Source organism: Balearica regulorum, chromosome 16 (genome assembly GCF_011004875.1).
Source record: "Balearica regulorum gibbericeps isolate bBalReg1 chromosome 16, bBalReg1.pri, whole genome shotgun sequence".
Lineage (NCBI taxonomy): Eukaryota > Metazoa > Chordata > Aves > Gruiformes > Gruidae > Balearica > Balearica regulorum.
In genome coordinates this window covers 2,041,507-2,066,216 of record NC_046199.1, presented here as the reverse complement: position 1 = coordinate 2,066,216, position 24,710 = coordinate 2,041,507, and the positions used below count along the sequence as shown (strand labels likewise).

Below are 24,710 nucleotides of genomic sequence, written 5' to 3'. Positions count from 1 at the left end.
CTACATAAAAATATTAGCTGCAACCCTAAAATCATGGAGACATTTCTTTTTATGTCACAATTTACACCTCTCTGCACCCCTGTTGCTACTTTAAAACAAAACCTAAATGACCTGTTTGCAAGGGGTTGGTTATGTTGGTACACAGCGGTGGGCCAAGGAGCGCTTGCTGCCAGCGTGACCTTCGAAGTGCTGAGGGACTGGAGCCACTTTTAGTGTTGGTGCTGTCTGTGACCATCAGTAGGCGGGTGTGTTCCTCGGTGGAATTGCGCATACCTATGGTTTGCACCAGGAAGAGGCTTAATGCTGTGTTAGCCACGTGGGTAGTAGAAGGTCGGATCAACCAGGTTGAGGATGTAGAGGCTGTCTGATGAAAATCTGGCTGTATCTGCATTAGAACAATGCTATTCAGAAGTGACACAAGGTTAATTATAGAAAGCCAAATCCTTCTCACTTGCTAACTTTCCTTTTGATGTCATGTTTAGCGCTTACTCTGCACCAGAGTATCTGGACTTTGGGTGTTTTTTACTAGCAGAAGTAATGTGTGACTCCGGTCCTGCTCTGCTCTGCGGGGGATAAGTTGGTTACAGCTGGATACATCAAAAATCATTTTAAAAGGCTTTTTGCCTGGCCATGATGTGCCACCTTTCCTCCTCCTGATCCAGCCCTTGGAGTAATTCAGAGGAGCATCTTACCATCTTTGTCTCCACAAACCCATGAGGATGAGGCTTCCCTGGAGGCACATACTGCCTGGCTTCCTGGCGTTACAAAATTATCTGGGGTGCACAAGACAGAGGGGACTGAGGATGGAGAAAACCATGCTTGAAAAAGCCAGCAGGGAAAGACCTACACTGGGAAGTGCTTCTCCTTCTGCAGGAGCTGCATTCAGGGCCAAGGAGAAACCTGCAGAAACAAGCCTGGGGAGGATGTCTTCTAGGAGCCTGTACCCAAGGCAGGGATCCTCCAGCCTCTGCCGGCTGCTCAGCACCACCCATCCTGCCCTTTCCTTCTCTGACGGATCTGTGCCTGGGGAGAATGGAAAGGGAAGAACATATTATTGACTTGTAAACTCCACTTTGGAAAGCCTTCAAGAGCTCTTTCCACCCCCTGCTTTTACAGGCTCAGTTAAATTTTGTTTTAACCAGGGCTCGATACTAACCTGGCCCAACCAACCAGTTAGTGTGCAAAATAGCACAACCCTCCCGGGGGCAGGAATGGGGGGTGAAAGCAAGGAGAGAGCTCAGCAGGGTGTTGCCAATGCTGAACTAAACGCTGCCCATATATCTGTGGAAAATAAGATATCTGCACTTCATTCCGTCTCCAAGTGCTCCAGTGGGATGGTTTGCTTGCTTTGGGAGTAGTGTTCAGCCTACCCCAAAATATAAGTTTTAGTCAATGAACTACTCATCTGGAAAAATGCTTCCCAGCTTTACTCTGGCAGTGTTTTGTTGTGTTCATAAAAACATATTCTCTACTCATCCTACTAACCCCATTCGCTCTCTTCACATAATTTGTAGAGGAACAAATGAGAGATGCCTTTGTCTCTGCATCGTATAAAATATACATTAGTACTTTCACATGGGATGAGCCAATCATTTTACTGGTCAAATGACCTTGCTTCAGAATAAATTTTCCCACTTTCCTGTGGGAGAAAATCCTCACTCCATTCATTTTTTAAATTAAGACCTTGGTCTTTTCTAAAGCCCTTCACTTCCCTGCCTCATCATTTGTAAGCTTCTAATCCCTTTAATCTTTCTAGTCAGGAAAGTCCAGGCAGCAGGAAGCTTTGTAAAGGTGTGGAAATCTCACCAAATTCCTATGTAATGCCCTCCTGCTCCATGCTCCAGGTAGCTCTGCAGTGACACATTACCCGACTGCTGAAGGCAGATCAAGGAAAGGCAGTGCCAAATGTGTGAGAGAATGGTTTCACGAGTTGAAAGCCCGTTAAGAAGAAAGAGTTCTCTTTCTAAACCTGCCGTGAATCCCTGTCCTCTCCCATCATCTGGGAGTTTACCCATCTCCATCACAGCGCGTCCAAGATGGACCATCCATCTCCTTCACTGTATAGCACCAACAGGGGCCAGGGACAGTACTGCTTGCTGCCCTCAGTGGATAGCAAATTCCAAGTGACAAGCTCAAGGCAGAATCTATGCAGAGCATCAAGGTGGCCAAATTTGAGCTTGGCTGTAATTTTTACATCTGTACCTAGTTAATGCCTGTATTTGCCCATCTCCTCCTCATTCAGCTACACTGTGTTTCCCAGAGGCTTAAATTGGTGAATTAAATAGAGTGAATAGTGGAATTTCCAGAAGTGGTTTGTTGCCCAGAAGGACAACTAATTCAGAAGAGTAGACCTGAAATATGCCAAAGGGATGAATTGTCTAGTCCATGGCTGAGCCATGTAGCTTCTGCAGGAGTCCACGCAGCCCTTTGGTTTGGCAATGGTAGACCTTTGTTTTAGAAAAGCTCAGTCCCAAATTCTAGGGAATTTTTCCCGAGCAAGGAAGGTCCCTTGCATCAAGCCAATCTTGACTGGCCGTGCTCTGGCAGGTTGCAGGTGACATGTCAAAGAAACACAAGTATGACAAGGAAGCACCAGAGTCACAATGGGGGGATGAGGAATGGTTGCCTTGATGGGGACATTGCCATCTCTTAGTAAGCTGCTGGGCAGGTTGCAAATTGCCACCTGCCTTTCATATCTCCTTGAGCTGGAGGCCATCCTTCATGCCATGTCGGCTGTGCAAGAGGGCCAGTTGTAAGGTCCCGTTATCCTGTAGGAGCTTCTTTAAGCAGCCAAGGGGAGTTCTTACACCAAGAATTAGCCAGGAGGGGCAGCTCCTCGAGCAGCTGAGACTGGCAGCCCTGGAGCTGTCAGAGCTTTGGGCTTTCTCTGGCAGCGGGGATGCTGGCAGTGGGAAGGTGCACCACGCTTTCACCAACTCACTTAGGTACATCTCATTCCACATACATCTACTCCTGAGGTTAGTCATGCTAGCTCAAGAGACCCTCCTCCCAACTTACTCCCCTGTTCTTTGAGTAACAGCCCTGTGTTGCAATGTCTCCTTTCCCTCCTGGCTTGATGTCCTTCAGCAGCATCATTAGATCTGTCTGCACATATAATGATTCACCAAAGGGAAATAAAGATGGAGGTGAAATGGTAGTGGCAAGACAACGTTTCCGTAATCCTCCTGGGTGGCCAGCCCTGCTTCCACCTTCTGGGTTCTGCCTTTTTGTGTAGGAAGAAGCTCAGTTAGGAGTTTGCTGTTCACCCATGCTGGTCTCTGGCCATGCCTGCCTGACTGTCATCAGAACGGGCCATTCTTGTGCTTCGAGACAGGTGTCCTTGAAGATGACCCAGTTGCTGTGGGCTCCTTGGGCTCCCAGAGCAGACTCCCATGGGATTCCACCAAGCAGATCCCTGAACAAACTGAAATCTGTTCTTGTAAGTCCAGGATCTGCTATTTTTCTTGGCAACCAGATCACCTCCTGCTTCTGACAGCATGTCCAGGTGGTGGCAAAGGGAGGAGAACTCCTCTGGCAGTGAAACTGAAGGGAAATAAATGCAGCATGTGCATGAGCAGTCATGTGTACAATAAGGTGCTGAATAAATTTATTAAGTCAAATTATCCCTTGATCTGACCATCTATATAAATCAGGCCCTGGGACTGCCCTGAAATCCATATTGAACTAACATGTAAACAGTAGCAGATTTTTTAGGAAAATAATCCACCTTGCTTTAAAAAAAATAGAGAATCTATCAAAACAAGTAATCTCTCAGGCTGATTACCCAGAGTGTTAAACATTTGTACCTTGTTTATAATCTGAGTTTGTCTAGCTTCATCTTCCAGTTGCTGCATGCTGTCATGGCTTGGTCCAGCAGATTGATAAATTCTCTTTTCCATTTGCGCTCTCCATAATATGCACTTACAGCCTCTGGCCAAGTCACCAGGTAAATTCTTCTTTGTCAAGCAACAAAGATTTTGTAAAAAAGTACATTTTCTAATCCTCGAATAGCTCTTATGACCAAGCTGTCTCCAAACTGTCTGTGTTTTCCTTGGATTTTGCCCAGGAATAGTTCTGCCAGAGCCAAAAGCAGAATTATCAATGCCTCCTCAAACCATTGCCCGGTCTGATCACCCCAGAACTTCATCAGCCATTTTGGGGCCAGTTAGTTTTCCATAATAAGCTCAAGGACTTTCCAGATTTTCTACTTCCCAAAAGAGGGTGCCTCCCCGTGCTAGTCCAGCCCTCGTGCTCTGCTCCGGTGCCATGCGTTTGGCTGTGACCCACTCTCTCCGTTATTCTCTGAACAATGTCTTTGTTATTCTCTGCTCCCCCAACTTTCTCTCACCTGCAGACAGCAGCAGTGGTGGTTTAATGCCTTCCTCCAGGTCACTGATAAAGACAGAAAACAGCATGAGTGCAAAAACCGGCCGTGGTGGGACGCCGGGAGCGGCTGTGTGCTGATGGTTGGAGGCTTCCCCGTTCAGCCGGGTCTTAAGCCAAGCTGATGTCTTACCGCTCAGATTTCTTAATGAAAACTTGTGCCCCAAGTCAAATATCTTAAAGAAGTCTAAGTTTATTGATACTATTATTACCTCTATAAACCCAGCTTTGGATCTTATTGTACAATTATCTTGCTTTACTTTAACAAGATGTATATTCCATATATGTGAGTTGATTGGCATTAATGATCTTGCAGACATTCTATATAGCAGCTATCACTGCCGTAATTTGCATTTACAGGTAGCTTTTCATCAAGGTGATTAGCAGCCATGAAGGAATCTTCATTACTGTATACTGAACCCAAAAAGCAACCCCTTTATGCTCATGTGGACAGGGAGGTTAAAGATCATAGTGAAAGAGAGAGGATTTCTCCCAGCTTTCCCATGGAAGGTGTTCTCGTGGGTGCTTCAGAGGGTGAGGTTTTCACCTCCTTACTTGAAGGATGATCAGCACCCTTAATGCAGAGCCTTCCCAGTTTCAGCTGTCCTCCCGAACAGGCAGCCACTTGCAGACACAAAGCCGACGTGAGCCATATAGACAAGTTAAGAAATTAAATAACTTTGGAGGAAGTGCCTGCAATGATATTTACTTCGCTCAGGAGGAGAGGTCAGCTTGCCAGGTAGCACTGTGGAAAAACACCTCTGCAAAACCAGAAAGATAAACATGACTGTTTATGAATTCTACCTTTGGGGAAAAAAAAATGTTTTAAATAGCCTGATGTGATAAAAGCTGACTTGATGGCCCATACACTGCAGGTATCAGAAAGCAAGCCATCTTTTTTTCCCATCACATCTCTGGTCCATCCCAAACGCTCCTGTGAGGCACTGGTGTCATGGAGCTGCAGAATGTACCCATGGGTGGGACATCCTCTGTGGGGAACCAGTTCCCTCAGGGCAGATCAAGACCCTGAGGGCCAACACGTTCAGTAGGTGATCCTTGATGAAGAGGCTCCTGAACCCACCCAGCCTCTTCCAGAAACCCAGAGAAGATTTCTCCAAGATCCTGGAGATCACCTGCCTCCCACCAGCTGATGAAGAGCATTCTTGCCAACCCCATGGACTCAGCAGCTGGTCTTTCCCTCCCTCACCCTCTTCCCTAGCTCGGTTTTTAAAAGATGATTATTTTTTAAAGTAAACATTCTTTTCTCCTTATTCCTGCCAAAGTGTTTAGGATACATTTGCTGGTTTCCACTGCAAAGGTGGGGTGGGGGTTGTGTTTTGCAAAATCAAAACAGGTTTCACAGTATCACCTGGTGCCAGGAGAAGATGCTGGTTGCCACTGGGTTCCCAATACAGTCATTAAATGTGAATGCCAAGTGCTGCCCCGCTGCCATTACGTACTCCACCTGCAAAGAACAAAACAGCTATCACTTTGACCTCACAAAATTAAAGTCTTGTGGATGGATGCGGGTTAGGAAAACACTTAAAAATGGATTTTTCTTGATGTCTTTGGTGTTGATATTCTGCAGTAGTGAGTTCCTAAGCAATAACTTTGTGTTGTAGAGAGGTGTTGGCATGTTTCAGACACCTCTATGAAATGTAAATTCATAACGTTATAAAACCTCCTCCTTGCCTTTCCCAGAATCAGACTCTCACAAGACCATTTGATGCATCATGAGGGTTTGTCTGTGTCACGGCTGTGGGTGCATCAGTGTGTGTTTGTGCGTGCAACCAGCACCCTCGCAAAGTGGAAAATGAGGGAATGGCTGAAACCTCACCACGGTGAACCATGAAAGTTTCATAAACCATCTTGAATTCCCCATTTAACTTCATCAGCTTCAGTTCATCAAAGAGCCAGTGTCAGCTCTGGGCTGTCGGCACAGCGACGGCACGAACTGCCTCGTTATTTATTACGCGGTGGAGCCGAGCAGCACAATTTGCACCCAGCTCATTCAGTATTTGCAGATGAGCACTACCCAGAGGAACCAAGTGTGGGTTGGTTGCCCAGGGTTTATCTGTTGGGGTCAATAGCAGCTTCCCCGGGGGGGTTCATCACCCAGCAGAGTGGAGCAAGCCCTGGGCATCCGAGTGCTAAAACCAAGTCTTCAGCAGACTTGCGGAAGACACATGGTGTGCTCTGCAGCAGGAGCGATGTGGTGTCTGCGTTCCTGGGGGATGAAAATAATGCAGGCAAAGTCGTCCAAGCAGGGCAGGGGGAACTCAAGGTTATGAAAATGAAATCATTCTTCTTCTTTTGCTTTTCCAATGACTGCTACTGTTAAAATGAGTAATTGTGGAGCAGCCGTGTCCAGACAGAATTGTTTCTGCTCACAGTTCTTGGTGATAGTCAAAGAGGCCCTACGCAGAAAGGAAAGCAAACAGCAGCTGAAAGTCATGCTGACTCGGGTGAGTCTCCCAAGGTCTGTGGATCGGTGATGGTAGACACAGCCCCAGGCAGCCAGTTTTGCTGATAAAAGATCAGATTTCATAGGGCTAAATAGGATAAAATAGGGTTAACAGGATAAATGCCTGCCTGCTGCAGTGCGTGGTCAGGGAGGGGGAATGAAAGACAGTCAGCCTTGGTGCGTGAGGATGTCAGTCACACACGGCAGGGGACCTAAGGGCAGTTCTTTGCACAGAGCCGTCCTCTCCGCTGGTGTTAGGGGAAGCAGTTCGGTGTTGGCCACTGCCAGATGCAGGACGCAGAGCTCCTGACACAGTGGTCTGGTCTATCGTGACAGCCCCACAACTGAGTCACGACTGCAGTGCCGTGTCCCTGCTCTGGTGTGGCTCCTGCAGGACACCTCTGATGGGCTCTGATAGACACAAGCTTGGGGAGAAGCTTATCCCACAGATTGTAGTGATAGATTTTGTTGCCTGGGAAAGCAAGGTTTGCCACTGTGAATGCTCCCTCTGCCATGCCCAACAAATTAAAGCCAGGCAGTAAACTTCCATGGGCCATTACCCCTCTCACAGAGGAGGTTAAATGTGATGAGGGCCAAACTGCCATTTAATGATCTAATTGATTTTATAAGCTGTTGTGTTAACAAGAAGCTTTACGGTGTTCCCCCAACATCACCCAGACAGTCTGGTAGCATCCGGTGCGTGCCCTTCCCCAGCGGTGGGCGAGCACAGGGCGTTGCTGGGAGGCAACACGTGGGCTTTGCGTGTAGCCCACGTACTGGGGCTGGTCTGCAGGGAAGGGTTAGAGAGGATGCTACAGAGACCTGGAGAGCTTCTACCTTCTTGCCATGATTCAGGGAGCAGTAGCTTGGTCCTGACTTCCTTGGGGTATTTGGGAGCCCTGTGAGGGCAAGGGGCAGAAGGAGTGCCCGTCTGGTGCAGGGAAGCTGTTCAGCATCCCCTGGGAAGGGCAAGGTTGAGCAGCCCATGTTGGTGAGGAGCTGCAGGGTCCCCACGGAGCCGGGGAGTGCTTGGTGCCACCACTGGCCCCTGGCCTGGCAGCAAAATTTGACTTTAACTGGATGCCTCCATCAGGGTGAGCTATGGGAAGCAGCCCCACCGTCCCAGAGCAGAGACAACAGTCCATGCCAGGCTCTGCTGGCTGGGCGGAGAAAGGTGGCCCCGTGTCCTGCACCCCAGGCAGATCTCTTGCACCAAGTACAGCACTGGCTGCTCTCCCAGCAAGCACGGGCTCTCCGTGCTTCACATTCCTCCTCCTTGTGCCATCAGGAGGAGCTTCCCTGGGCCAGGTGTGAGGTGCAGGAAGGTGAGCTGGCAGGACCGGGGCAGATCAATGAGTCCTTCTTTGTCTTCAGGACTTTGTGGCTGCCCCAGCGTGAAAGGTTTTGTTGGATGTGGCAGACAAGGCAGCACAGCGCTTGGCACTAGCTGTATCCTTTGCCACTGTGCTGCAAGCAAGAAAAATGAGCAAGCTGATCTTTTTATTTATTTTTGACTGGGCTACAGAGCTCTTCTGGCCCCGACCTACCACCTGGTGCTAGTCCCAGCCCTCAACTCCTGCAGCCCTTCAGCCGCGGCTCCTGCTTGGGAAGCCAGCAGTTGCTCAACCTCCCCAAAGGTGGCCCAAGGTGTAATTAACATTGCTAAGGCTGCGTGCGGTGGCCGGTGATGCCCTGCACGCAGGCGAACTGTTCTTTATTCCTGACTCCCTCCCAGCCTGATGCTGCGGCAGTGAAACCCGCCAGCTCTGACTAATGGTCCCAGCAGCTGTGTAGGATATTTGAGTTGCTTTTCGTTTACGGATTTGGTGGGTCCCTGGTAATTGGAACATGGCAACTTCTAACACATAACAGATGATACGACGGTGGAGGGAATTTGTCATCGCTTCACTCCCCTACGGCAAGAAGGGCTCATAAGTCACAGCTGACAAATCTTTTAATGACTTTTAAACTTCATTTACAGAAAAGAATGACCATAATCAACAAACAATGATGGGTTACTAATCTTTCTGTATTATTAAAAAAGGGGTCTGTGTCTTTAGGCCCCTCTATGGGAGCTTGATGCTGCTAAGGGAAAGGTGATGCTGTCCCGGAGAAGGGCTTTCAGAGTGTGAAGGGATGAAAACAGCATCAATGGGAGCCTTGAGAGTCCAGGCAGTCCTGAACCGTCACACATAATCACGGTATGCAAGACTGGCATGACAAAATTGATGGAGAATGAGAGCAGTAGACAACATACTTTCATCTCCAGCTTTGACCCAAAGCCCGCTGACAGTGGGAAAATCGCCAGACCAGCAGTCACCGGTGGGGTTCAGATGAACTGATGCCGAGGGCAGCACCGCACACAGGAGCAGGGGTACCCAACGTAAAACCCGGCTTTCTTTTAATCCGTGCATCCATGTAGGGCTGGAGAGGCAAAGACCAGTAGATGGGGAGCCGGATTTATTATTTTTCAGGAGGAAAGGGAATGACTGTCAGCATAGGTCTGGCTGTAGCGATCACCTTGAGCAGCTCAGCTGCTTTTCAGGTCTCCCTCTCCCATCAGTGCGGGCTGCAGAAGACCACCAATCCCTCCCATCTGAGATGCTTTCCTTGGGGTGAGAATGCCTCCTCAATCTCTGTGGAGCCTCGGAGGTGGCATTTAGACAACCAAATCTCAGCAAATCCCACCACATGTGAAGTAGGAGCCCACATCCCCGTGACTTTACAGAGATACGTATCTTAATCATTTATGTCATTCTATTTAAAGTATCTGAAATAATTTTGAAAGGCAATCAACTGATAATTAACTCAGAGAAGAAAAAAATGTCAAAAACCTCAGCAGTTAAAGAACTGAGGGTTAGTGTGCCAAGGACCATCTTGAGCAACTTTTTTGTTCTGCACCCCCTAAGGTTCCCCATCCCAGGTCCTGCTCCCCCCACCACCAGCACTATCTCCGAGGAGGGAGAACCTGGCTATGGTGAGATCCATGACATGAAGTCCCATCGTGGGTGGGGGGACATATGCAGCAGCTCTTCTTTGGGAGCTGGATGGCTCTGGCAGGTGATTAAATTATCTGGCGGTGGGTTGGCAGCATGAAATGGGGTCCCTCCTGGAGCCTGGATTTTCCCCCTACTTCGATGTTGCCCTGTGGTAAGGGGTCCTTCCCACAGAAACCTGCATCATGCCATATGTAGGATGGGACGTGGCCCAACGTTGGAGCTTGGGAGTGCTCCTGGGGCCACCCATTAGATGTGGCCAGAAGGGTTTGGTACGAGGAGCTGAGCACCAGGCTTATGGACCAGGGCAGGTGGCTCTTCTGCCGCCAGACTGGGAGCCCCTCTCCTCCACCACTCCATTTCCTCTCCGCCGCATGCAGGGAGATGCAAAAAGCAGCAGCGAAGATGCCAGTTCATTAACAGCTAAGAGAGTTCCCAGAAAGTTGACTTGCTTTTCTTCATAAATAAATCATTTGCTGTTAAAACAACATTTGGGCTGGGAGGGGGGGGGTTGTTCATTAAAGAACATCAAGTCAATAGGTGGCTGATGAGAACCTGTCTCCACTGCGTGTGAGTGGGAGAGTGGGGGATGGAAACATTGTGTTTTCCTATTAAGCTGTGAATGATAAAGAATTAAAGAATAATTCTCAAGAAATTAGTCATGGCCAGCCATTAATGAGCATCTCGGTAACACACTGAGCTGGCTTCAGATGCCTGTAGAAAAGGACTTTAATTAGATTAATACATGTAGCATTGTCCATAGCCCAGCAGGTAATCATCAGGTTTTGCACCAGTGGGATTACGGATGACATTCTATTTAATTGCTGTTTCATTTTCATTTTCTTTCTTTTTTTTTTTTTTAAAAAAAGAAGATTCTTTCCTCCAAAGAATTTTGTTTCTGTTCTTGAACATAACCTAAATGTTATCCATGGAATTCTGCATCTTAAAGTGCTGCCAGACTCGGCTTATCTGATTCAATTGACCTTTAAAATTTATTTTGCTACTGTCAAAAAGAATGTTAGTCTGTTCAGAAGAGATTTCCAAGGTGATTAGAAGCAGAGACTCCTGAAAAGTCTGCTTGTTGCATATTCTGCAATCAAAGGACGAGCCTAGCTTTTTTTTTTTTTTTTAGGAGAAAAGTGCCTTAATTTAAAAATTATTTTCATGGAAAAGCAGAGTCCAGAAAAATTCAATGCAAATGAGGTGTCCATGTTCAAGTAGACAGTCACAGAACTGCTGAGGAGCTCCTTCTCGTAGGGTGAAACCCAGGGAGCTGATCCATGTCAGCTTCAGAAGTTGCCCTAATTCTTGGTCCTAGCACAGTACGAAAGGTGGGATTTCTTTTTCGGCCCCGTCTGCTCCCAGGACTCTTCTGATGTTTTAAATGCAATGTTGTTAGCACAGGAGTGGAAACCCAAATTTAACCCGGCAAGGTTGATACCTGCCTGAAAATCCTGATCGGTGCACGACAGACATCCTTGCTTTCAAAGGAATTCAGCTCTGAACAGAAGGGCAGGACTGAGGGTCAGGGACCTTTGGGTGCTCCTTGCTGTCACGTCGCACTGCTGGTGGGACAGCTTCTGTCTGTCTTGGCACAAGGACACACTTTGCTTTATCAAGCAGATGGGAGAAAACACTGCCTCCAAAGCTGATGCAGATCAGCAGCTTGGGTGTAAAGGCAGAGCATCGTGGTGTAAAGGCAGAGCATCGTGACCCCATGGTGAGGAGCACGTATATGTACTGACCTCCTAAATCTGCCTTACGGGAGCCGTGTCCTGCCCCCCAGGGAGCCCCGTGAGCTCCAGCATGGCCACACACGTGTGTGCAATGAGCTGTGCAGGTTCGGGGTGAGCCCCAAATTTGTGGAGATGGGCAGGGTGAGGAGCAGTGCTGCTGCAGGGGCTGCTTGGATGGCTCTGAGTTTCCAGCCATAGGTCATCCCTTTATCACACTTATTAGGAAAGAATTAAATCTCTAATGAATAGATTTTTAAGCTTTCTGTAAGGTATGAATAATATATAGGACAGATGGTTACAAGCCACAGCTATAAACTATATGCTGACCTGATACACTTTGTAACCATTGTACCTTTAACAACTGATTAAATGCTTATTAAAGCAGCTATTGATTATTTATTGTTCTGTTATGAAGGATTTACCAGTTGCACTGAAATTTAAATGAGAGCCAGGTTTTCAAAGGATTGGCAGGATCTCTCCAGTTCAAAATGACTTGTTTTAATTAAAAATTAAAAAAAGGAAGCTATTTGCATAGCAAGATGAATAGTTGAAGGAAGATTATGAGGGAGCTAATTCTGTTCACGCTGCTGCGCGCTCAACACCACTCGTTTGGGCAGGAGCACCCTGCATCAAACAGGAGTGAACCCCAAATTTGTGGAGATATGACCCCAAACCAGAGAGGTTCAGGAAACTAATTCTGCCTTGCACGCCGTCGTCTGGCACAGAGGCACCCGAACCCGGGGGGCCGCCAACGTCCCCACGCTTGCAGGTCCCAGTGCTTCAGCAATAGGTGACATAAGCCAACCCGTCGTGGTGACGGTGTGCTGCAGCTACGTCGAGCCCGGAGCAGCTCTGGAAGGGGATGTGCCGATGGAAAAACTCACAGTGTGTCAGACGTGGCACCAAGATGGATCAAGGGGACAGAGTCAGCCCCTCCTGCCAGAGCCCTGCGAAACACAGAACTCGGCATCTGCCACAAGCTAATGGTGTCGGTCTGGATTATTTGCTTACGTCCAGCAGCAAATGTGCTTTAATGAACCAGACTTGGCTGATGTTTTCTTTCCCTCCCGCTCAGTAGCTTTGCTTTTCCCTCTGCACAGCCCAAGTGCGCAGGATGGGTGCAGCCTCCATCTAAACAGGGGTGACGGAGACCGAGGGTGGGCAGCAGGTACCTCCCCCTTCACCCACCCCACAAACTGAGACCCGAGTGCTCCGTGGAGAGCAGGCAACGAGGTCAGGTTATAAATACGGCTGTGACGCCCGGGTCCCCGGGAGTTTCCAGTGTGCCTGCAAAGGCAGTAATCGCTGGGTGCTCCCCCACGACCCGGCGCGGTGCAGATGCATCGCCACGTGCGTCGTTATGGGCAGTCCCCATCCAGAGCTGTTACAGTGGAATTGTCTCCTGACTTGTCAGGTGTTAACGCTGTTTCATTCTATCAAAGAAAAAAGGACCTTTAGGGTGGAAGCTGGGCTGAAACTGGTTGTTCTGACTAAGCCCGCAGAGCCCTGCATGGTCAGGAGGAGGAAACAGCGTCCTCAAGCTGAAAGTGGACCCCCAGCAAAAATGTCTGGGGGGCTGCAGGGGTGCACGGTGGGCTGTAAGGCAGCATCGGTGCCTTGTCCATCCCTGCTCCAGCCACACGGCCCTGAGGGGGGGGCCTGGGCATGGAGAGCGGATGGGGCTGGGTGGCTGGAGGGACCCAGGCTGGAGGGAGGCTGGGGCTTGGTGCTGGGGAGGAGAGTGGCACCTCTGTGGGGACCAGGAGCCAGGTCAGTGACGGCGACGGATGAAGCCTGAGCCTGGACGGATCTGGGCTGACTTGGCTGCAAGGTGGAGCCCTGGGAGGTGTTCAGAAAAATTCACATACCCTATACAAGGAGCCCCTTGTCTGATGGGAGATGGGACAGCCCAAAACAGCACTTGAGAGACCCAAGGACCCGCTCTGCCCACAGCAAAAGCATCCTTTCTTACCAGGCTGTCCTCAGTTGCACTTTACAGGGGGGAAAAGATTTGCAAAGGGAACCCACAGCTTCACAACAAGCTAGTCTGGCTCCTGCTGAGCTGATCTCCAGTTTTCTAACCCTTCCAGCTCACTCAGCATAGCAGAAATTTCCCCAAAAGACAGCCCTGGTCCTGCAGAACTAGTCTAATAATTGTGACATCTTTGTCTATCCCCTTTTTTTTAATAACTTTCTGGTCCCTTAACAATCACGTTTGGGAGAATCAAAGCTGTTCTCCCTAGAAAACCCAAGGACTGGTTTCCTTCCAGTTTATGCTATTTATTGAACCACACCACAGCGAAGAGGGTCTTTCCGCTCTCTGGGAGGAGGGCTGAGCCCCTCTGGGTTTCTGTGCAGGACTTTTTGGGGACTCAGAAGTTATTAAAAAGATTGCAGCGTTTGTATTGGTTATTAAACTAATGCTTCTTAGCTTGGCTCCGGTGTTTGGGGACTCAATAGCAAATTACTTGCAGCTCTGGGGGGAGGAATGATTGGCACCGGGGGTAGCAGGGACTTTGCTTTTAAATGCCTGTGCGTTTCTGTGCTATCAGTGATGCTGTGGCAGTGCAATCAGTGGAGTCCCTCTGTCTTGTAGCTGGCTGCGTTTCTTTTTAAAACTCCTTTTTTTGGCTAAACAAAGGGCTGTTTTAGTCAGAAATCCCTCAGAGCCAAGCATCTGGGTTGATCGCTGCCTGAAGCAAGATGCTTGCTGTGTGGCAGCCATGCCAATTTGTTTGTGCTAGGGCATGTTAGCTACCCCGTTCCTCCCTAAAAATCATCTTCCTTGCAAGAAAGTGGCAAGAAAGATGTATGAATGTTAAAGGTTTGGGATGAAAGCAGGGAGGCAACCTCCAAAAAGCAGTGAGGTGGTGCAGAGTTGGGTTTTGTCCTATGTGAGAGTATACGAGATGGGTGAAGACGACCTGAGCCTGGCTGCGTCGTTCAGGCTTCTCCCAGCGTGTGAGCAGGGCTGCCCCAGCCCTGGTGTCTCACCATGGGCTGTAACATCCGTCACGTCTGCTGGCAAGACGCAGGTTTGCTGGTGCTTTTTTCGGCACCCCAAATGCCAGATTTTCCCCAAACCTGGTAGGGAGCAGATTTGGCCCTTCGCCCCAGCGCCGGAGGTCCCCGCAGGATGTCCTCATTTGTCATCTGGCTCCCAGTGGAAAGCCACCAAGTTGGGTAAACTTCTTGCTGGACGGAGACAGGGACAGGATGAAAAAAACCGCATCTCTCCTTTTGTGAACAAGCGTGATAAGAGGAGAATAACAGCTCGGCTGCGTGTTGCCGTCACGCTGAAATAAAGAGCGCTTTCTGCAGGAGAGCATGGTGGGGCTCAGCGGTTTTTCTTTGCCGCCTTCTTCTCTGACAGTTCGTCACTAAGACTGAGGCCCCTGGGGTTTTCAGACACCTGGCTCTCAATTAAACAGCTAATCTGTGAAGTAAGGCACTTAAAGCAGGGAGGAAAAATAGCTTATCAAGTAAACCAGCTCTGGCCTTGGGCTGTTACCGGATTGAATATCAATATTTTTAAGGGATTCCTGAACGTTGGCAGCAGCAGGCACCATGACATTGTTTCCAGCTATGCTGTCCCAGGAAGAGAGAAGAAGCGCTAGCAGGGAGAGGACTTTGTCCGTGGGTGTCCGTGCACCTCGAGCAGTGCAGCACCTGGACCGCGGGCACGTGCGGGCGGGCGCAGCCTCTCCTCAAGCGTGGGAGCTTCGTGGGACCTCAGCGATGGCACGGGGGCTCCTTGACTTTTTGGGGTACATAGCTCCATTAATCCCATGTTGTGTTTTCTTCTCAGCCTGGTGGTGGCAAATGAGTTTCCTTGTCCCATATAAAGCAGGGCGGTAAATCCACGGAGAGCTGCGGTCCTGGGATCTGTGGTAGGGTCAGGTTGCAGGGATGGTGGTCAAAGGATGGTTGGAGAGCCCTGGGGCAGCACAGCCTAGGTGTGGATGGATGGATGGATGTGTGTCTGGAGTCACCATGGTGTGGCTCAACTGCTGTCCCGTGCACAGCTTGTAGGGTCCCTCCCCATGCAGAGGGAGACAGGACACGTGGAAGGAAGGAAGGAAAGAAGGAAGGAAGGAAGGAAGGGAAGGAGGGAGGGAGGGAGGAACTTGTGACAATCTCATCCTTAAGTCTTCATAAGTGTCCTTATGTCTTTGGGGACATTTGGGAGTGGGAGGTGTCATTACGATGTTTCTGTAAGCTTTGGTGAGGCCGGTGGCACACACCCCTCCACCCCATACCTCTCCTGTCTGGGCCTCAGTTTCCCTTGCAGAAAACATGGCTAATCATACTGATCTGTCCTTGGTGTTCTCTGGGGTCCTAGGGATGAAGGAGCCCTTTATATATTCATTTATCTATGTCCAAGTACCATTACTAGTTGCATTTTGTCTTGTTCTCTTTTCCAACTCAAGTCTGTCTTGTTGCAGTACTGGGTTGGGGGATGAAAGGTAAAATAATAGCTGTTGAAAATGCATCTGCTGAAGACAGCAATAGTTATTAGAATATTAATCTATAGCCAGTAATAAGTGTCTCTGCTGTGTATATTTTTCTAATCAGACATATCACCAAGTTCCTCTGCTCTGATTCATGCCCACTGGTTTATATGTGGCATATCAAAGCAATGGTGGCTTGAGAAGACACCGTACTTCGTAGCGGTGCACTGGCGAGCTGCGCTGTTTCATGTGGAAGGGACACTAAGCTGACATGGCTGATGCTGTGCTGGATTTAATCTGGGCACAATGCTGTCCTGGGATGCAGTTAGGTGGAGTACGAAATATAAATATGCAATGATTAAAATGTCCTTTCCAGTTGTTGCAGTAAGGGGACCAATAAGTGATGTGAAATGAATATTGTGTGCAAGGAGAAACCCTAAATGACATAGAAAGCAAGGGAGGCTGGTCTCTCCAGAGAAGAGCAGAAGAGCAAAGAGCAGAAGAGCACTTTGCATGGGGTTTTTGAACTCTTTTATAAGCTGCTAAATGAGAGCCACGCAGGCTGCTTGTTAAATGGAGGACATCACTGATGGTGCCTGAAATCTTAGAGCGATGCTGTGCTGGAAGCCCGGAGTTCCAGCTCCCCAGCCTCGGACAACGCTCCCTGCCTGGGCAGGGACAGCAGTCAGTGGGCAGATGGCACTGGGAGAGCATCCCATCCGCAGAGACGTCAGGTCCTTGTTGGCTTCCTCCCAAGTCTTACCCAGCGGCGTGGCCGTCACCTTGCCTGACCTTGAGTTTGCCATCTGGTGGCCCCATCCCATCTCTCATCAGCCACAGGCACATCTCCTGCACAGGCCTGCAGTGTCCTGAGATGGCCCCGAAGCCACTGGGGCTTCCACCAGGGAGCCAAGGGAAAGGCTCTGCTTGAGGGAGGTGTACGCTGAGCTCCCCACTCCATCACTGGTCCTTGCAATGGGTGGTGAAAGTGAGTTCTCCCATCTCCAGCTCCTACAGTCACAGGCTTTGTCGGGTTGGGGGGACCCAGCATCCAGGGTGGGGAGGAGAGGAGACAGGCAGGGGACAAGCGCACACTGGTCCAACTGCAGGAAGCGTGGGGGAAGGTCTCAGGAGCCAGACAAGGAGGGTGCAAGGTGGGATTGGGGGAGCAGGGACCTGGGAGAGGTTCCTCTACACCCTCCCACCTCCGTGGCAGCCAAGGGAGATGCCTTAGGAGACAGATGTCCTTCTCCAAGTGAAGATCCATCAGGTGGCTTAGTGCCCATCTGAGAAACACCTCATCTTCATCCAGCTCTTTTATTTTTAAAGCAAACCCACGAAGTGGAGGATCCATTGACAGCAGCAGAGCTTGCTCATGTTACACCTGCTGAGAGGGGGGAGCCCACTAGATTTGGGGGGAAAAAAACATGTGTTTTATGCCCTCACACACCTCCATCCTACCCAAATCCTCCAGCCAGCCCTTTCTATTCCCATGCACAGAGGCAGCTTAACCCACATCCCTCCTACAGAGGCTTAAGGAGCTCAGCGCCCTGATGTAATTGGTGTTTGCAGCTGCAACCAGCTGGTCAGAGATTCAGCAATTGTAAATAACACATTTCTGGGCTCGCAAGAATTTGGGAAGGGTTTGGGCAAACAACAGCCTGGTGTGTCCCTAAGCTGGGGCTTGCGGTAGCAGCAGTAAAACTCTTCAGAGATGGGGTAGGAAAACAGAGGTGGGGTATATTTTATTTAAGAAGTGCTATATTTTATGTTGAGAAAGAATTCCTCCTGCCTGGCGCCAGGCCAGACCTGGAAATGATATGGCCAGATTGACCAACCTACTCGCTCTTCGTGGTGAAGTGTGTGAACAAGATGACATGAGCGATGTCTGCTTTGACTTCAGGAAGGCTTTTGACGTGATTTCCCACAGCGTCGTGGCATCTAAGTTGGGCAGTCCAGATGATTGGCCTCCAATAGCAGTGCAAGCTGGATGGTGGGGCTCCAAAGGGCTCGTACTCTGCCCGGAGGCCAGTTGATAAAGGATCTGAGGACTGGGGATGTGGGAAAGGAGGGCCATAGGTAGGTAGCAAAATGGCCAGGAGACTTACATCAACTCTGGCAGATAAGCAAGGATGGAAAAGTGGGAGTGTATCAAGAGGGGAAGCAGCTAGGTGGAGCCAAGGATGTCCATGTAACATGGTCTAGTGTGAGCAAGAGAGGTGCCAGGGCAGATTTGCTCTGGAACGAATATACGGGCATCAGGAACTGGAAACTCCAGGAGTCACCAAGTGTAAAGCTGCATGCTGAAGTCTTTGTCCTGCAACATCGCTGAAACCCCAGGGCAGGGAGAGCCATGGGCTCACAAGGGGTCGGATGGGTCCTTGGGTAGCAAGACTATCCAGGGCTACCTGGATACAGGTACCCTATGTGTGTGCAGGCTCTCTGAAGGTCCCACACAGCCTCAGCTGATCCTGGAGGGTTTAGGATGGAGATTTCCTGGGGACTGGTCATCTTGGAGCAGCTTCCATCCAGGCTTTTTTGGAGATACTCGTGATTTCTGAGAAGTGACTCTGTGAGGCTCAAGCTGGGTACCCAGAGTGACTGAATGGCTGGAAACAGCCTTCGCTCTTCCTCCACTTCTGCACCAGGAATGGGGACAGGTTCCTTTGTGAACCTCTTCCAGACTGCACTGCAAAAATATATTAAAATAGATAGCATTAAGCAAGTGTTATATATGGGTTGGAACTTTGAGCAACCTGAAGAGGTTGGGCACCACTTGCCAAAGATACGAGGATTTAATTCACTTAGATGCCTTTAAAAGTCCTGTCCTTTGGTTATTTTTTCCAGTGTTTTTTAGGAACATTGTGTCTGCCAGGAATGGTTTTTAAAATAATAAAACAAAAGTCTCTGGCTCTTTTAATCTGTAAGGGTGAAAGGGAAACTATAACAAGCCATACTCAGACAAAGTCTAACTTTTTTTTTGATTGGCTTTAGCAGGGACATCATTTCCAGCCTCAGTGGTAGGTTAATAGAGTCAGGGGGGTTAGAGCCACACAAGATTTATTGTGCCATCGCATCCTCCCCCCTCCGTGCAGAGCATCAGCCTTGCCAGGTATCTCCAATGCTCTGGGCTTTAAATGATGAAAGGAATCGAGTGTCCAGTCCTTTGTGCTCTGAAAATTAAAAAGTCAGAGGTCTGGACATCACAGCTTGTCCGTTCAGAGCTCATTGATTACAATCAGTGTTAAAACACTCCATCTCCCTGGATCAGGCTGCAAGCACCATCTGCATGTGGTGCTGGGCGAGTCTCCTCTGTTGTCTCTTTACCTCCATGCTGGACTGATCTTTTAAATCCTGGAGATACAGAGCTGCTGGTGGTGAGCCCTAACACATTGATGCTTGTCTGTGCGGGCAGAATGGGACTACGGGCAGAAGCAGCTGCCCTGGGTGTCCTGAGGGGCCGGTAGCTGAGCAGCCTCCAGCAGAAGAACATCCATCACCCAAGAAGCCAAAATGGGGCTCACCTGGCAAAGCGGTGAGATAGGTATAATGAAGTTATCTCCCTAACAGGTTTAGGGGTAGATAGGAGCAACCAGAGGTTTCGTGTCCTGTGTGGAAGCTCTGTTCAGGAGAAGACAGGGAAGAAGGAGGATTTGGCTTCTTTGAAAGTCTTGGGTGCAACCACAAAAGGCATGTCAGGAAATGTTGGAGCTTTTGCCCAGGCCTCTTCCTGTCTAGTGAGGAGTGGAGGAAAGACTAGCTGTGTGGTTTAGGGCTTGGTGAAGCCAGAGCATCGGCACACTCAGGCAGGCTGGGCTGCGGGCCAGAGGAGCCTGCCAGGGCTTGGGGACCAGCGTGACCAGGTCCACAGGAGCTGCACCCATGCACCAGGCAGCTGCCACCACAGCCCCGTGGGCCAGGCTGCTCAGACAGACCTGGGCTTTGAGCCCAGAGAGCCAAAGCCCCAGAGCCAGGCGGTACTGTAGCTCTGCCCAGTGCCAAGGCACACGCTAGGGACACCATGGACCTGAGCAGCAGTGCATCCCCCTGTGCCGGGCAGTAGGCTCGGTGACCGCCTGGGGTCGGGGACACCCCGGTGGCATTGCCCCGGGTGCGGGCAGTACCTGCAGGTGCTGCTGGCAGGGGCTGGGGTAGAGCAGCACCTCAACGTGCATCATAAAATACCGTCCGCAGCTCTGAGCTGACTTTCCCAGGTAACAACCACACACGATGTATGCAGCGTACAATAGCGATCCCGAAGCATCCCCTCTGTTTCTGGAAGATGAAAATCAAACCGATATCTTTGGACAGCTGTAATTTTTGCTGCAGAAATGTGAGCAGCCAGCCTGATCAGCAGCCAGAGTAGCTTTTAATTTCACACAATTTCCAGCCCCGTCCCTTGGTCCTCTTAGTCCTCAGAGATGAAGCCAGTTCTCAGGGGCTGCCCATGAAATACCCCAGACAGGAAGCTTAGAGGATCACGCCTTGCAGCTATGGGAAGTGGTTGGAGTGGCTTCCAGCTGATGGCTTAGTGATTCCCAAGCTAACAGTGACACCTCCTGTTAGCACAAAATTCAGCTCAAAGCCCAGCGTGGAAATGTGCAGGCAGGCAGCAGAGTGCAGATTTCAAACAGGGGCACGTGGGCTGCTTCACCACTTAAATATCTTCGTTTGCATCCAGAAAACTCAAATTTTCTTCCGGTTGCAAGCACGGATCTGTGGGGACGAGTCTGTCCCTGTGCATGGTGAGAGCTGGCCTGTGCTGGGAGATGCTCAGCAGGGGAAAGCCCGGGAAGGTGGGCATGAACAAAGGTGCTGAATGCAAACTGCTGTAAAAAGAGCAGCCCTTTGAATCATAATTCTGTATAGACAGGTAAAAGCTTTTGTATAATAGTAGTAAAGCTTTTACTTAGATGTAAAATTTATTTAAATCTTGTTTTGTCCCCTAAAAGCAACCAGCGTACACCCAGATATCCTGATAATTCAGTTTCCAGCAAGAGTTTTGTGCTGGCTGTGACAGTCGCCTCCCCAATGCACAGGGGTCTCTGGAGATGGGATCCCCCCAGCTGCGACTAGTACAAGTTGAGGAGCTGGTTCCCTCGCTCCAGGCTTGCTGGGAGACTTCTCCCCTACCCCTTTTTGTAAGGGCAATTCTCTTGCACACCTTCCTGACTCCCGATTTGTTCATTCAGGTGTTCAAGATGTCATTGAAGGTGCAGACAAGCAACATCACGAATAAGAATGACCCCAAGTCCATCAACTCCAGAGTCTTCATTGGCAATCTCAACACAGCCATGGTCAAGAAGTCAGATGTGGAGACCATTTTCTCCAAGTACGGCCGAGTGGTGGGCTGCTCCGTTCACAAGGGGTACGCCTTCGTACAGTACTCCAACGAGAGGCACGCGCGTGCCGCTGTCCTGGGTGAGAACGGGCGTGTGCTTGCTGGCCAGACACTGGGTAAGTAATTTGTTCAGCCGTTTTGGGCATCCAGGTGCAAAACAAGTTGGTTGCTCCCTAGGGGATCGTCAAAGGCTGCCCAGTTCAAGGTCAAACTGGGACATCGATCTGCAGATGAGGGTCAGGTCCCATGACGGTGAGCAGGTCAGATGCAGCCCAGTGATGATTGAGCAGGTCCATAGTGACAAGGCAGGTCTGGGGCCAGGCTGGGAAGTCAGCCAGGATCAGCAGGGTCCATGGCCAGGCGTAGGCATGGCTGTGACAGAGATGGAGACCAGCACTCCTGCACCACAGCTCGGGTAGGGGCTGAAGGCTCCCGGGTCCCGTGCGGGTAGGGGTCAGAAGGGAGGCTGGCCAGGCATATTAGTACCCTCAGGGCTGTGACATTGTGGCCCAAAAACTCCTGTTACGGGCTGTGACTGTGGAAGCTAAAACACAGTTCTGAATCATCCCATGTCCTTGTCCTTGAGCTGGTGGGGAACAACAAGGGTAGAAGACATTGCCTGGTTCCCTTTCTGGACCAGGCCTTACCCTTTGCCTGTCAAGAGAGGTGATAGTCCAACTCAGACTAGCTCAGACTAACTTTAGTCAGCTGATGTTAAATGAGATAACTCCCCCCCGGACACATGAAAGTCTCTCCTCTGCACTGCTGTGTGATAAGAAATAACAAACAAAACCACCCCAGCTGCTCCCAGCTGCATCCTTATTTTGCAGATTGCACATGCTGAGCAGCTTTTGTCACCAGACCTAAGCTGAGAATTGGAACCAGAGACAGTATTTTAAATGAAAAATTGATATTTCCAAGCCTGCTGCAGGCAGTGGTCATTGGGCACCCGGGAAAGTGATTTGCAGCCCATTCCCACCCGGCTTCTGGCACAGCACTCTGAAATAAAAAGTTGCATGCTAGATCTGATCTTTAAGACAGCATGCTGTTTCCATCTGTGGTTTATTCAAATACCAGAAACTTCTTTTCACTTCTGTTATGGTCCAGAGAGCGGAGCTGCAGACCAAGGCGAGGGGCAGTGTGCCAGGGATGCTTCCAGCCCAGGCGTTGCCCGTGTGTGCAGTCTGTAGATATGACGAAGAGGGCCTTGGGGAGCAAAGGAGCTCATTGTGATGCTCCAGACAGATACAGGAGATGCAGCTAAGAGACAGGCAACACTTACCCACTTAGCTGAAGAGAGAGATGAAAGGTCTACCATGATAGGAACCTCTTACTCTCCTCTCAGTGCTGGTCCCAGAAGTCTGGCATGCCAGCAAGAGAAAAAGGCTGTTTTATAGCTGGGAGTCCTGTCCATGTAGTGGGCACGGTGCAAACTCAGGTCCCTCATCTGCCTTCTCTTCATGGTTCAGTCTTACCACCAAAGAGTTCAGCAGGCTTTCCTTTGCTGTTCGTGAAGCAGTATAAACATGGGGATGCTCCCCTTTCAGGAGAATCCAGCAGAGAAGCTGAACAATGTGGTTAGAAAATGTCTTTGCACAAGGTAGAAAGTCCCTCCCTAAAAAAAGAGGAGGTGATGGCCACATAGAAATGTGGAGAGGAGGGACAGGATGGGACGGGCAGGGCATATGGCAGACACATTGCTGAAGAGACTGTCCCTGCTTCTGGTCATGGGCAGCATGTTGGAGGGGTCCTCTGAGGTGATGATAAAACCAGATGATGATGCTGCCAGGCAGGCAGCAGGGAGGTAGGCAGCTCCAGCCAGTACCTTCAGCAGGGTGCAACCACATGGTCCCATGGAAGAGCTGCAAACCATGACCACCAGGCAAAGGGCTGCGTTTGGCACGGCCGGAGCTGATGGGGAACCACCACCTGCGTGGTGGGGCAGCATGGCTCAAGGCAGTGCCCAGTGTAGGGGCAAAGTGTCCCCAACCTGCCGAGGGGCAGCAGCTTGCTGACAGTGCAAGGCCACTTGTATCCGCTGCGAGCAGGTGGTGGCTCAGCAGGACAGCATCCCTGTCCGAATCCAGAGCCGCTCCTGCACGTCAGGCACTTGCTGTAATGACCGGCGTGGCGCAGTTCGAGTGAAACTGCCTTTCCTGGCTCAGCTGCTCAGATGGGAAGAGAAGTTGTGCCAGCGTTTGGGAAGTGTTGTGGGGAAGCATCATTGTTTTGCGTGTGCCGTGAGTGCTGTGCCAGACTCATCTGAGTGGTCACGCTGTCTGAGGATCTCATATCTCCCCCAGCATCCATCAAGGCTCTTGCGAGACCTTCTAATACATCACAGAAAAGCTCGTGCTTGCAGTAACCCTTGTCAGTGACTCCCACTCTCGGTAGCACTTGCCCTCCCCAGGAGCACGGCTGGCTGCGCTGCCATGGGACAGTTACACGTGCTGGTGGTGGCAGGGGGGTTCAGCCCTCCGTCTGCTCCTGACTGCCAGTGGTGATCTGCAGGTGACATTTTCCAGCATGTACCATAATGAATAAGCAAAGCAGCAGCATCCTGCTAGTTTGTGTCTCCCAGCTAAGGTCAGCTCTTAAGCTAAGTGGTCTAATAGCATTTCTGCCATTTTTTTTTCTTTTTTCTTCTTCTTCCTTTGTCACCAGATATGCAAAAAAATCAAACTTGCATTTAAACTGATCACTACAATACGGAATGCATCACAAAACAGAGGTGTTTGAAACCATGGCTGTAGCCCACCCTGTGCTGGGACATGGACTGCTCTGCCAGGCAGGCCCTGGCAACCTCTGCGCTTTCTCCAGAGGCTCCCAGACATCCCAGTCATTGCAGGAAGCAGTTACCATTCCAGCAAGGGAGCTCTGCACTGGAAGCTGGATCCACACCATAACCTGACCCTACCATCTTGGCTAGATGTAGCACAACCTCCCCATTTACCATGGGCAAAGGTGCCTGGATATGAGCAGGAGGGGTAGATACTGCCTTGGGGTGGGCAGATGGATTCAGCGGTGCAGAGGAGGGAGCCAGAATGGGAATGACATTCAAAATCTGTCCAGGCTGGTGTGCATGCTGAGCTCTTGTCTCTCCTTGTTCACAATCAAGTGAATCCTGAGGGATCTGACTGCTCATCACCACTATAGGTGAAAGTACAAGTTTCCTGGTCTGTCTGCATGAACCAATGAAGGCTCCGCAGTGCTGTTTCTAGCAGTGCATACCAGCTAATTGAGCTAATTGTTGTCATTATCCACCATTGGGCTTTCAGTGCATCTCCCTTGAACGGTGTTAATCAGCATGGTGCTGTCATTAACTCTCCAGTTTGCAAG

At 49.9% G+C, this 24,710-nt stretch overlaps 1 protein-coding gene across 4 annotated transcripts in view; it reads left to right on the top strand.

The window, feature by feature from the left end:
* Positions 1-24,710, top strand: part of RALY (RALY heterogeneous nuclear ribonucleoprotein) — a 139,797-nt gene that overhangs the window by 97,775 nt on the left and 17,312 nt on the right. For 3 of the 4 annotated variants that reach the window (XM_075768489.1, XM_075768486.1, XM_075768487.1), the window contains one exon: positions 21,223-21,487. In XM_075768489.1, the coding sequence (XP_075624604.1) occupies positions 21,232-21,487 (256 nt within the window). In that variant the 5' untranslated portion in view covers positions 21,223-21,231. Of the gene's footprint in view, positions 1-16,864; positions 17,019-21,222; positions 21,488-24,710 lie in introns of all 4 variants that reach the window. The other variant, XM_075768488.1, reaches the window with a different exon arrangement.